Source organism: Miscanthus floridulus, chromosome 15 (assembly GCF_019320115.1).
Source record: "Miscanthus floridulus cultivar M001 chromosome 15, ASM1932011v1, whole genome shotgun sequence".
Lineage (NCBI taxonomy): Eukaryota > Viridiplantae > Streptophyta > Magnoliopsida > Poales > Poaceae > Miscanthus > Miscanthus floridulus.
This window is the reverse complement of record NC_089594.1, coordinates 82,650,193-82,664,580: the sequence shown is the minus strand read 5'-3', so window position 1 is coordinate 82,664,580 and position 14,388 is coordinate 82,650,193. Positions and strand designations below refer to the sequence as shown.

Genomic DNA, 14,388 nt, shown 5'->3' with positions numbered 1-14,388 from the left:
AGATAGAATTACTAAATCAAAATTAAATCTAACACATATATAGAGAGATAGAATAATATTTACTAAATATATCAAAAACTATAATAAAAAAACTATCTAAATAAAGTACTAATTAAATTTTAATACATTTAAATCTAATTAACATATATAAAAAACTATCTAAAAAACTAACTAAAAAACTAAGAATAAACTACTAATTAAATTTTAATACATTTTAATCTAACATATATATATATATATATAACTATCTAAAAAACTATTAAAAAAACTATTAAAAAACTATTTAAAAAAGTATCTAAAAAATATGGCCGAGCTATAGCTAGCAGGCTAGGGGCGGATGGCGGGCGTGCTGGCCGGCCAGGGGGCCGAGCTGAGCCGCGCGAGGATGACGTACGGCGGAGACGAGCTCGACGGCCGCTGGGCGGGGCTCAACGATGAGGCCGGGCGGGGGTAGACGACAACGGCGGCGCGGCAGAGCTCGACGCGGCCGGGCGCGACAGAGACGACGAGATCGACGTTGTAGATCGAAAAGTAGAGATGAACAGAGGAACCGTTCGATATATATAGGCCGGGACCCTTTAGTCCCGGTTGGTAACACCAACCGGGACTAAAGATCCTTTAGTCCCGGCTGTTAAGCCGAACCGGGACTAAAGGTCCAACCATTTAGTTCTGGCTCGGCTTATCAGCTGGGACTAAAGTATCTTTAGTCCCGGTTGGTGTTACCAGCCGGGACTAAAGGTATTTTTGGCGGGCAATTCCACCCACCCTTTAGTCCCGGTTCCTGGCCTGGGCCGGGATTGAAGGCCTGAAAATTTTGGCAGCCCGCTAGAGTAATTGGAAAGGCCTGGGATTTTGATTTTGTTCTCCTTGTTTAATACTAATTAATTCTATAGCAACTTCAATACTTTTCAATATTTATTTTAAAAAATACTATTGATTAACTAATTATTTATTGTAAATAGGAAAATTTTATAACCTAAAGTTTTTAATTTCTTTTATGAATATAGAATATAAATGTTACTAATACTAAGTATTTTGTTAATGCAAAAATATATTTTAACTTAAAATTAATAAAACTAATATTATTCGATAGTAAATTTATTATCACATTATTGTAACGTCAATGTTTCAATTTTTTCTCGGTTTTTTTGACCAAGATGACAGGAAATTTTTGTTGAACCTATAAAAATAAAGAAAATATAATATTTTTGTTCTACAACTTTTTCAAATTAAAAAATGGCCTATATAAGGATTGTAAATCTTGATGAGTTGAACAAACTTAATATTCAAAACTTTTCAATTTGAGACAATCTAGGGTTCCGAAAATAAGTTTGTAGGCGTCGAAATGTAAAAATCACAAATTTGAACCATTTAACTTTCTTAAATTAAAAGTTAACCAAAACAACAATTGTAGATCTTGATGAGCTGAACAAACTTGGTATTCAAAACTTTTCAATTTGAGACAATCTATGGTTTCGAAAAATACTTTGTAGGCGTAGAAATTTAAAAATCACAAATTTGAACCGTCCAAACTATCTCAAATGGAAAGTTGACCAAAACATAAATTGTAGATCTTGATGATTTTAACAAACTTGGTATTCAAAACTTTTCAATTTGAAGTCATTTAGAGTCCATAATACTAGAGTCAAAGTGTTGTTTTTTTATTTGACCAAATTTGACTTGGTCAAACTTGCTCAAATAAGACACTAAATGACCTCAGATGAAAAAACTATGAATACCAAGTTTGATCATCTCAGCAAGATCTACAATTGTTACATAGCTCATTTTCCCATTTAAGTAAGTTTTATCAAACACTAGTCACGAATTCTTGAATCTCATATAGACTTTCTAAAACTGTCATACACTTGTGAAATTTGAACTACATTTTGTTCAAACTTTCTCAAATGAAAAAATGGCCTATATAAGGATTGTAGATCTTGATGATCTGAACAAACTTGGTATTCAAAACGTTTCAATTTGAGACAATATAGTGTTTCGAAAAATAGTTTGTAGGCGTAGAAATTTAAAAATCATAAATTTGAATCATTCAAACTATCTCAAATGGAAAGTTGACCAAAACAACAATTGTAGATCTTGATGATTTTAACAAACTTGGTATTTCAAACTTTTAAATTTGAAGTCATTTAGAGTACACAATACTAGAGTCAAAGTGTTGTTTTTTCATTTGACCAAATTTGACTTGGTCAAACTTGCTCAAATGAGACACTAAATGACCTCAGATGAAAAAACTCTGAATACCAAGTTTGATCATTTCAGCAGGATCTACAATTGTTACATAGCTCATTTTCTCATTTGAGAAAGTTTTATCAAACATTAGTAAAAAATTCTTGAATCTCATAGACTTTCTAAAACTATGTCACACACTTGTGAAATTTGAACTACATTTTGTTTAAACTTTCTCAAATGAAAAAATAGACTATATAAGGATTGTAGATCTTGATGAGCTGAACAAACTTGGTATTCAAAACTTTTCAAATTGAGACAATCTAGGGTTCCGAAAAATAGTTTGTAGGCGTAGAAATTTAAAAATCACAAATTTGAACCATCCAAACTATCTCAAATGGAAAGTTGACCAAAACAATAATTGTATATCTTGATGATTTTAACAAACTTGGTATTGAAAACTTTTCAATTTGAAGTCATTTAGAGTCCATAATACTAGAGTCAAAGTGTTATTTTTTCATTTGACCAAATTTGACTTGGTCAAACTTGCTCAAATGAGACACTAAATGACTTTATATGAAAAAACTCTGAATACCAAGTTTGATCATCTTAGTAAGATCTACAATTGTTACATAGCTCATTTTCCCATTTGAGAAAGTTTTATCAAACACTAGTCACAAATTCTTGAATCCCATATAGACTTTCTAAAACTATGTCACACACTTGTGAAATTTGAACTACATTTTGTTCAAACTTTCTCAAATGAAAAAATGGCCTATATAAGTATTGTAGATCTTGATGAGCTGAACAAACTTGGTATTCAAAACTTTTCAATTTGAGACAATCTAGGGTTCCGAAAAATAGTTTGTAGGCATAGAAATTTAAAAATCACAAATTTGAACCATCCAAATTATCTCAAATGGAAAGTTGACCAAAACAACAATTGTATATATTGATGATTTTAACAAACTTGGTATTCAAAACTTTTCAATTTGAAGTCATTTAGAGTCCATAATACTAGAGTCAAAGTGTTGTTTTTTTCATTTGACCAAATTTGACTTGGTCAAACTTGCTCAAATAAGACACTAAATGACCTCAAATGAAAAATCTCTGAATACCAAGTTTGATCATCTCAGCAAGATCTACAATTTCTACATAGCTCATTTTCCCATTTGAGAAAGTTTTATCAAACACTAGTCACAAATTCTTGAATCTCATATAGACTTTCTAAAACTATGTCAGAACAGTGCATCGTTTTTTCATGCGGGCACAACAGTGAATTTCTTCTTGACGTATGACCCTTGGTTATGATCTTGTCATAACCATGGAGTGTCTTCATCATTTAACATGATGTTGGATCTTTCTTCACTATGAAGGGTGGAATTTAGACATTTCTTTCATAATCTTCTAACATGTCTGACTTGTCTTTAATTCCCACTATATTTATTTTTCCAGAAAGAACTATGTGGCGCTTTGGCTCATTGATCATTGAGTTGATGTCTTCGTTTTTTCCTCTCTTTGATTTTGTAGACATGTCTTTCACATAGAACACCTGACTCACATCGGCAGCAAGGACGAATGGTTCGTCTTTGTACCCAATATTGTTGAGGTCCACTGTTGTCATTCCATACTCTTTGTCGACTGTTACCCCTCCTTCGGTCAGCTTCAACCATTGGCACTAGAACAAAGGGACTTTAAAATTAGGTGCGTAGTCTATTTCCCATATATCTTCTATGCGGCCATAATATGTTTGTATATTCCCATTTGGATCTGTGCCATCTATGCGAACACCACTATTTTGATTAGTGCTCCTTTTATCTTGGGCAACTGTGTAAAATATATTCCCATTTATCTCGTACACTTGGTACGTGAGGATATGCCACGATGGTTGCCTAGCCAACAAATACAGTTGCTCATCAATATTGTCATCGCCTTGACATTCTTTTCGTAACCAACCACTGAAACTTTCCATGTGCTGACGCCTAATCCAAGCTTTAGTCTTCTCTGTAAACTTGGATCGTAAGAACTCCTTATGTATCTCGATGTATGGATGCACCAATGACGAGTTCTGAAGAACAGTGTAGTGTGTTTTATTGAAATAATCGTCTTCCATGCCAATATATGTTTTTCCCTAAAGTTCCTTTACCACTGAGTCTCCCCTCATATCGCGATTCAGGAACTCCAATCGGGGCAAGGTTAGGAATAAAGTCAACACAGAACTCAATGACCTCCTCTGTTCCATAGCCCTGGGCGATGCTTCCTTCAGGCTTAGAACGGACTTTCACATATTTCTTCAAGACTCCCATAAACCTCTCGAAGGGGAACATGTTATGTAAGAACACAGGTCCAAGAATACTAATCTCCTTCACCAAATGAACTAGGAGGTGTGTCATGATATTAAAGAAGGATGGAGGGAACACCAACTCAAAGCTGACAAGACATTGAACCACATCATTCTGTAGAGTATCTAGTTCCACTGGATTGATTGCCTTCTGAGAAATTGCATTGAGGAATGCACATAGCTTCACGGTGGCTAGACGTACATGTGGAGGTAGAATTCCTCTTAAAGCAACTGGAAGCAATTACGTCATAAGCACGTGGCAGTCGTGGGACTTTAAGTTTAGGAATTTCTTCTCTGATACATTTATTATACCCTTTATATTGGAGGAGAATCCCGATGGGACCTTGATGCTGCTTAGACATTCAAACATGCTATCCCTCTCTTCTTTGCTAAGCGTGTAGCTAGCAGGACTTAAGTATTGACGTCCATTATCTGTCTTCTCTAGATGAAGGTTGTCTCGTTCTTTCATGCCCTGTAAGTCCTGGCGTGCTTCAAGTGAATCCTTTGGCTTCCCGTACACACCCATGAATCCTAACAGGTTCACACAAAGATTCTTTGTCAGGTGCATCACGTCGATTGCGTTGCGGACCTCTAGGACTTGCCAATAGGGTAGCTCCCAAAAGATGGACTTCTTCTTCCACATGGGTGCGTGTCCCTTAGCATCTTTGGGAACAGATTCGCTGCCTTGTCCCTTTCTAAATACTACTTTCACATCCTTGACCATTGCGAGTACATCTTCCCTAGTTCGGTTATGAGGCTTTTTTCGGTGGTCTGGCTTACCTTTAAAATGCTTACCTTTCTTCCTTACTTGGTGATTCAAAGGAAGGAATCGACGATGGCCAAGGTACACGACCTTTCGACATCTTTTCAAATAAATACTGTCAAGGTCATCAAAACAATGTGTGCATGCATTATATCCTTTTTTTGTCTGACCTGAAAGATTACTTAAAGCAGGCCAATCATTGATTGTTACGAACAACATTGCTCGTAGGTCAAAGTGTTCTTGTTTGTACTCATCCCAGACATGTACACCTGGTTTGTTCCATAAAACTAGAAGTTCTTCAACTAATGGCTTCAGATAGACATCAATGTCGTTGCCAGGTTGCCTCGGACCTTGGATGAGGATCGGCATCATAATGAACTTCCGCTTCATGCATAACCATGGAGGAAGGTTGTAGATACATAGAGTAACTAGCCAAGTGCTATGACTAGTGCTCTGCTCCCCAAAAGGATTCATACCATCTGTACTTAAGGCGAACCTTAAGTTTCTAGCCTCATTTGCAAACTCTGGAAATTCCCTATCTATCGCTCTCCACTGGGACCCATCAACTAGGTGTCTCAGCATATTGTCTACCTTACGGTCTTCTTTATGCCACGGCAACAGCTTTGCATGGTCTTTATTTCTGAACAAATGTTTTAAGCGTGGTATTATAGGAGCATACCACATAACCTTGGCAGGGATTTTTTTTCTAGGACGTTGTTCACCCTCGACGTCACCAGGATCATCGCGCCTGATCTTATACCGCACTGCTTTACATACCGAGCATTCATCCAAATTCTCGTATTCATTGCCATGGTAGAGGATGCAGTCATTAGGACATGCATGTATCTTCTGGATTTTTAATCCCAAAGGGCAGACAACCTTTTTTGCTTCGTACGTAGTGGTGGGCAATTCATTTGGCTTCGGAAGCATCTTCTTTATGAGGTTCAATAAATTCCCAAATGCCTTGTCAGATACACCATTCTTTGTCTTCCACTGTAGCAATTCCAGTGTTGTACCCAACTTTTTTTGCCCATCTTTGGCCGTCGGGTATAGCAACTTCCTATGATCCTCAAGCATGCGCTCGAACTTAACTTTCTCTTTTTCACTTTCGCATTCTTGTTGTGCATCACGAATGGCATCGCCAAGAGCATCACCGAGATCATCTTCTGCCGCTACCTCTTCTTCATCTCCCCCCATTGTAGTATCATCAAAGGCACCATACTGAGCAATAATGTCATCAATGTCTAAATCTTCTCCTTCACCTTCTTCCATTATGACCCCGCTTTCTCCATGCTTAGTCCAACATATATAGTTTGACATGAAACCTGACTTAAGCAAATGTGAACAGCACATAAAACCATCCCGCTTATTTGCCTCGGCCACACCTAAGAAATAGTGCACGCCCTCAATAAAGTCTTGGGAGCGGCGATCGGCATTATACATCCAATGGCGTGACATAATCTGCATTACACGATAAATTATGAAAACCTTGAACATAATTAAGTATTTTATTACACAACATAGATGACACACACACGGTTGATTAATTAACTAAGCCTAGCTATAACGTAAGCAATCACAACTATCACTAAAAAAACTAAAACTATAATGCACTTCATTAATATAATTATTTCGTGACCGTACGCAACTAAAACAGACAAATCATTCGTCTGTTGAATATCAATAAGCTTCTCCTGCTGGCTCACTGCTTCATCATCAGCAGCCGCTACCTCAAGCGCACTCGAATTCTGCACGTATGTAGCATAATCTTCCTCCCAGTACCAACCATCGCATCCATTGCCCTCCCACTGAAATTAAAGTCAAAAAATATTTAGTGAAAAATATTCAAGAAAAGCAGGCCAATTAGCCATAATAATCAAATGCGTAAGAAACTCACATCGCGATCCGAGCACTTGTAGAAACACGATCCTTGTTGGGTCCCTGTCTCTTGACTCGGTACTCCATCACAATCTTCTGCTTACACTTGCCGCAGATAATGAGAGGGAGTTCTGGCCTCAGTCGTTTCGCAACCGAACGAGAGGCCGAGGATCCGGTACCAGTTGTCATCTACTTTCTATACTTATTTTTACAAACTAGTGTAAATTTCATATTTTCTAAAATAATATATTTAAACAAAACTAAAATTATTTATTTATCTAACTAAACCATGAAATATGTACTATGTATAATAGTAAAATACCAAACTATCAAGTGATTTTACTATTGTAAATCATCATGTGATTTTGAGCTAAAAATGACATAGAAATCACATAGCTCAAAAACATGTTTCAATAAATAACCATCCGTACTAGTTGACCTTGCTTACGTGATCATCTCGGCGAGCATTTCTCCACCGGACGACACCGTACTTGGCCAAGGAAGAGCTCCGATTCTACGAGGAAGGGAACACGGTCTTCCACGACCGTTGCCGCTCTCCCTCATAGAATCAAAGCTCCTCCTTGACGTCCGTTACCGCTCGGCAGAGAACATGCTCGCCGAAATGAACACGGTCCGCAAGTTCAACTAGTACGAATTTTCTATAATTTTCTAACTATTTTCTAAGTTTTTCATTTCATGGAAAATTTAATTCTAAAAATATAAAAGGCATGATTTCTAAGTATTTCATTTCATGAAAAAAATAATTCTAAGTGACCTACTCGATATCGGCGAGCTCGTGGCCGTTTAGGTTGCCGAGGATAGTAACATTTGTAGATGACATTTGTAGGTCTGAAGTTATCAAATATCCATCAAATTATAGCTCAAAAACATGTTTCAATAAATAACCATCCGTACTAGTTGATATTGCTTACGTGATCATCTCGGCGAGCATTTCTCCACCGGACGGTACCGTACTTGGCCAAGGAAGAGCTCCGATTCTACGAGGAAGGGAACACGGTCTTCCACGACCGTTGCCGCTCTCCCTCGTAGAATCAAAGCTCCTCCTTGACATCCGTTACCACTCGGCAGAGAACATGCTCGCCGAGCTGAACACGGTCCGCAAGTTTAACGAGTACGGATTTTCTACAATTTTCTAACAATTTTCTAAGTTTTTCATTTCATGGAAAAATTAATTCTAAAATCACGTAAGCCGCCGGGGACGAGGATGGCGCGTGCTCCAGCGAGGACGAGCGAGGCGTGATTTTGATGAACTAATTTAACTTTTGTTTATCCAAACATATATGCAAATCATCATGTGATTTTGAGCTAAAAATGGCATATAAAATCATAATAAAGTCCAACATATAAAGTTACACATGCATCTACATCACAAAATGAGATAAGCTACTGATAAAACATAAGAGGATTAAGTTTGTTACCTCCAAAATCGAAGAGCAACACCAATGGAGGGGGAGAGAGCAAGAACAACAGCAAGCTGAAGAACAGAGGCAGTGAGTTTGAATGGAATGGCTCGGGCTCGGGGAGGAAGGAATGAGCTGGTCTATAGGCCGGGATAATTAGTCTCGGTTAGGGGGCCAAACCGGGACTAAAGATTAATCTTTATTCCCGGGGCATCACCCAAACCGGAACTAAAAGCTTTAGTCCCGGCTGGTATTACCAATCGGGACTAAAGGTAAACCTTTAGTCCCGGTTGGTAATACCAGCCGGGACTAAAGATCCCTGCGCCGCGGATGACCGTTGGGCAGGAACCTTTAGTCCCGGTTGGTATTACCAACCGGGACTAAAGGGTCCTTTAGTCCCGGGGGCAAAAAATGCCAAGGCTAATGCCAAATTGAGACATCGTTCTAAAGTCTGTTCTCTAGTAGTGTGAGCTACTGTTTTGTAAAATAATATTCCAGAAATAATTACCATATGTTAAAAAAACTATTTCTGGAATTGTCCACTATATAGCATTATTGAGCCGCCAATGCTTTTTCTGGAATTGTCCACTATATAGCATTATTGAGCTTCCATATTCTCTTCTTGCAATGTGTATGTTCCTTGCCAAATGTTTTTCTACTTTTCCTGGGCTGTGTTGGCTTGCCCTTACAATGTAAGCTAGATATAAAGTGATTATTGCCTACCTGTTACTTAGATGGATTAATTCTCCATTATGTACTATTTCTTTGTTACTGATCTTTTATTATTAGTCTTGTACTCTTGACTCTTGATCTCTGTAAATGGTATTGCTCATTAATTTTTTTAAAGCAATCTGCTTTGGCCAGGCGCTAAATATGCTGTAATGGTAGGCACATAATTGAGGAAACAGTTTGTTTCCTTTTTATTGACTTTTGGACTTTAGTTCTTTGTATAACATTTTATTTGTGAATCTGTCACCTGCTTCATGTCATGTTCACTGAATTTCCTCCTATCTTATCTTTCACCAAAAAAATAAAAATCTTTGTGTGATATAGGAATCAAGTGGATCATCCAAGTTATGACGATAGATTGAGATACTTCAGTATATTGTTCGAGTCATTGCTCTCTTTCCAAACGGAGGAATCAAGAAACAAGTCAAAGAAACAGAAGTCTGCTATTGATCTTCCCAAAGCCCCGAAAGAAGTGGAGGGCCCTAAGGTTTCTGAGCTAAAGGCTAAGGCAGAAGCTGAGCAGGATGCTGTTCGTCGAATGAGGATGTGTCTCCGAGATATCTGTAACCGGTCTGCAGCTTACTCTTATTATAGAAGCAGACAGTTGTGATATTTCTAAATCATAAAATCTACCTTCTTAAATTTGGTTTGAAACACAAGTGCTTCTGTTGGTAGCTTTTTATTTATTTTTCCTTTATCCCTTGCAATCTCATCACTGTTGTTCAATTGACTTTTGAAACCTGATAGAGCTAATAGTGTGACTGCTTATCTTTTCAGCATTTTGTACAACAAAAGGTTCAATGTATTTCACTTCCCGGTATCAGAAGAGGAGGTGCCTGACTATCGATCAATAATCCACAAGCCCATGGATATGGCTACTGTCTTGCAGCGGGTGGACTCTGGACAGTACCTTACCAGGGCAGCATTTATGAAGGATATTGATCTCATTGTCTCAAATGAAAAGGTACATCTTTTTGGTGAACTTAGTTTCTTGATTCTTGACAGTACATTACAATTCAGTAATGAGAGTTGTGAGAATGACAGCTTAAATAATGCCGAACTTCCCCTTCTATGACCTATAGACTTACAATGGGGATGACTACAATGGATCTAGGATCGTCAGTAGAGCATGTGAACTCAGAGATGTGGTATCTTGTTTGTTCTCACTTTCTCCTATATTGGGTTCTCGAGAATGCCTCTACAGATTATCATTCTTATGTCTAATGAACCTCTTTTTGGCCAGGTCCAAGGTATGTTGTCACAGATGGACCCATCTTTGGTGTCCTTTTGTGATAAAATTGCTTCACAGGGGGGCCCACAGCAAGTTGTGGATGATGAAGATAACTCTATTCTTCAAGCAGCGCCTGTTGCTCAGCTGGTTTCTGGTACTAGATTAAGTGCAAGGCTTCGCAATGTACAACCAGAAGTAAATGTGTCACAAAGTTATGAAGTGCTAAAGCGGCAAAAGAAAAGTGCTGAAAATGAGCACAGTCAGTTTTCAAGATCTTAACTATAACCATTCATTTGCTTGTTAACTGTGATTGCAATAATTATGGAAAATGTTGATCTGTTGTTTCAGGCATGACCAAAGATGTGGTAGCTAGAGATGGAAAGTCTCCGGAAGATGTAGATGTGGTAGCTAGAGATGTAGATTACCTAGGTACTGCGCAGGAGGCCGGGCGCCGGAGCCTGTGTCGTCGGCGCGCGGGGGAGGGTGCCGGGTGCAGGGACGCCGGGGGGGCAGCCGCGGGAGCCTACGTCGTCGGCGCGCGGGGACGGGCGCCGGGTGCGGGCGAGACGAGTCCAGGCGGCGGGCCGCCCGTCCGGGAAGCGTGCCAGGCCTTGGGCGGGTCGGGTGCAGACGCAGGGGGGCTGTCGCAGTCGCGGCGTTGGCGGGCGTGGTTGGCGTGCGGGGGCGGTGTGACGGGGCGGCCGGCGGGCCAAACTTTGCCTGGTGGAGGCGGCTTCGGGCCCACGTGGCCGGCGGGGGGCGAGAGCAACTGCGGGCGAGCGCGCCGTGCGCTAGCACGGCGGGCGGGCCACTGAGCGGGGGCAAGCGCTGTAGGAAGGCGCGGCGGCGCGAGGAGGAACGGGCAGGGCGGGGGCCGGCGCTGGCAGCCGGCGTGTGAGGGAGCTGATGGGGAACGGGAAGTGTGCGTGCGTGCGTGAGTGAGTCCTCGCTGTGCCAGTTAAGTCTTCGGTCAGGCCTTTGGCGAGTGTCCGCGGATCCGACACTCGGCAAAGCCAGGATTTTTTTAAAAAAACATTAAAAATCTTTGCCGAGAGTCAAGCCTATAAGGCACTCGGCAAAGACTATACTTTGCCGAGTGCTAACCCTAGGACACTCGGCAAAGATATTTTAAAAAAAAACTTTTCTATTTCCTTTCCCTTTTCCTTAACCTTTTTTTTCCAAATTTGTTCCAATACACTTTGAAAATACATTGTCAAATTCACTCAACAATGCAAATTTGATGCTTCAGCGAAAAATAGACCATGATTTCATGTAGTTATAGCTCAAATTGCATTTATATAATTGCAATTAAAAATTAATAATTATCAAATGGATCCAAAAAATCACTTAAATTCAACATGACACGATCTTTGATGTCTATTGGCTATAGGGATGAAAACGGATCGGATACGAACGGATATCACTCATATTATATTTGTTTTCATATTTCTGTTCGGATTCGGATTCGGACACGGATAGCGTTCGGATACATATACGAATACGGATTGACTCGGTTACGGATACGAATAATGAGTATCGAATACGGTATGAATCGGATTCGGAGAAGGTCGGATACAAATATCTATTCGGATATTGAGTAAAAGCAGCATATATATATCATACGTGCGCAAACCATTACACCACTCTATGAGTCCATAATCCATCTAGATTAAGCCAAAAGACTAAAGAGTAAAGCAACAAATAAGATAAAGATACAGATACATCATACATCAAACATCATACAAGCACCAATCTTCGCGGCATGAGTAGAAATAGCCAAGCTCATGGCTTCATGGGTCTCATGGAGTCATGGTCATGGATTCAAGATCTACAATCCTTATATAGGCTATTTTTTCATTTAAGAAAGTTTGAACAAAATGTAGTTCAAATTTGTGACTAGTGTTTGATAAAACTTTCTCAAATGGGAAAATGAGCTATGTAACAATTGTAGATCTTGCTGAGATGATCAAACTTGGTATTCAGAGTTTTTTCATCTGAGGTCATTTAGTGTCTCATTTGAGCAAGTTTACCAAGTCAAATTTGGTCAAATAAAAAAACAACACTTTGACTCTAGTATTATGAACTCTAAATGACTTCAAATTAAAAAGTTTTGAATACCAAGTTTGTTAAACTCATCAAGATCTACAATTGTTGTTTTGGTCAACTTTCCATTTGAGATAGTTTGGACGGTTCAAATTTGTGATTTTTAAATTTCGATGCCTACAAACTAGTTTTCGGAACCCTAGATTGTCTCAAATTGAAAAGTTTTGAATACCAAGTTTGTTGATCTCATCAAGATCTACAATCCTTATATAGGCCATTTTTTCATTTGAGAAAGTTTGTATAAAATGTAGTTCAAATTTCACAAGTGTGTGACATAGTTTTAGAAAGTCTATATGAGATTCAAGAATTTGTGACTAGTGTTTGATAAAAATTTCTCAAATGGGAAAATGAGCTATGTAACAGTTGTAGATCTTGCTGAGATGATCAAACTTGGTATTCAGAGTTTTTTCATCTGAGGTCATTTAGTGTCTCATTTGAGCAAGTTTGACCAAGTTAAATTTGGTCAAACGAAAAAACAACACTTTGACTCTAGTATTATGAACTCTAAATGACTTCAAATTGAAAAGTTTTGAATACCAAGTTTGTTCAAATCATCAAGATCTACAATTGTTGTTTTGGTCAACTTTCCATTTGAGATAGTTTGGACGGTTCAAATTAGTGATTTTTAAATTTCGACGCCTATAAACTAGTTTTCGGAACCCTAGATTGTCTCAAATTGAAAAGTTTTGAATACCAAGTTTGTTCAGCTCATCAAGATATACAATCCTTATATATACCATTTTTTCATTTGAGAAAGTTTGAACAAAATGTAGTTCAAATTTCACAAGTGTGTGACATAGTTTTAGAAAGTCTATATGAGATTCAAGAATTTGTGACTAGTGTTCGATAAAACTTTCTCAAATGGAAAATAAGCTATGTAACAATTGTAGATCTTGCTGAGATGATCAAACTTGGTATTCAGAGTTTTTTCATCTGAGGTCATTTAGTGTCTCATTTGAGCAAGTTTGACCAAGTCAAATTTGGTCAAATGAAAAAACAACACTTTGACTCTAGTATTATGAACTCTAAATGACTTCAAATTGAAAAGTTTTGAATACCAAGTTTGTTCAACTCATCAAGATCTACAATTGTTGTTTTGGTCAACTTTCCATTTGAGATAGTTTGGACGGTTCAAATTTGTGATTTTTAAATTTCGACGCCTACAAACTAGTTTTCGGAACCCTAGATTGTCTCAAATTAAAAAGTTTTGAATACCAAGTTTGTTCAGCTCATCAAGATCTACAATCCTTATATAGGCCATTTTTTCATTTGAGAAAGTTTGAATAAAATGTAGTTCAAATTTCACAAGTGTGTGACATAGTTTTAGAAAGTCTATATGAGATTCAAGAATTTGCGACTAGTGTTTGATAAAAATTTCTCAAATGGGAAAATGAGCTATGTAACAGTTGTAGATCTTGCTGAGATGATCAAACTTGGTATTCGGAGTTTTTTCATCTGAGGTCATTTAGTGTCTCATTTGAGCAAGTTTGACCAAGTCAAATTTGGTCAAACGAAAAAACAACACTTTGACTCTAGTATTATGAACTCTAAATGACTTCAAATTGAAAAGTTTTAAATACCAAGTTTGTTAAACTCATCAAGATCTACAATTGTTGTTTTGGTCAACTTTCCATTTGAGATAGTTTGGACGGTTCAAATTTGTGATTTTTAAATTTCGATGCCTACAAACTAGTTTTCGGAACCCTAGATTGTCTCAAATTGAAAAGTTTTGAATACC

General features: G+C 38.2%; 1 protein-coding gene across 1 annotated transcript; it reads left to right on the top strand.

Moving 5' to 3' along the window:
• Nucleotides 1–337: 337 nt before the first annotated feature.
• Nucleotides 338–11,362, top strand: LOC136507794 (ATPase family AAA domain-containing protein At1g05910-like). The gene is made up of 6 exons (XM_066502406.1): nucleotides 338–450; nucleotides 9,641–9,886; nucleotides 10,094–10,280; nucleotides 10,399–10,464; nucleotides 10,560–10,806; nucleotides 10,896–11,362. The coding sequence occupies exons 1-6, from the start codon at nucleotides 338–340 to the stop codon at nucleotides 11,360–11,362; spliced, it is 1,326 nt and encodes a 441-aa protein (XP_066358503.1).
• Nucleotides 11,363–14,388: the final 3,026 nt, after the last annotated feature.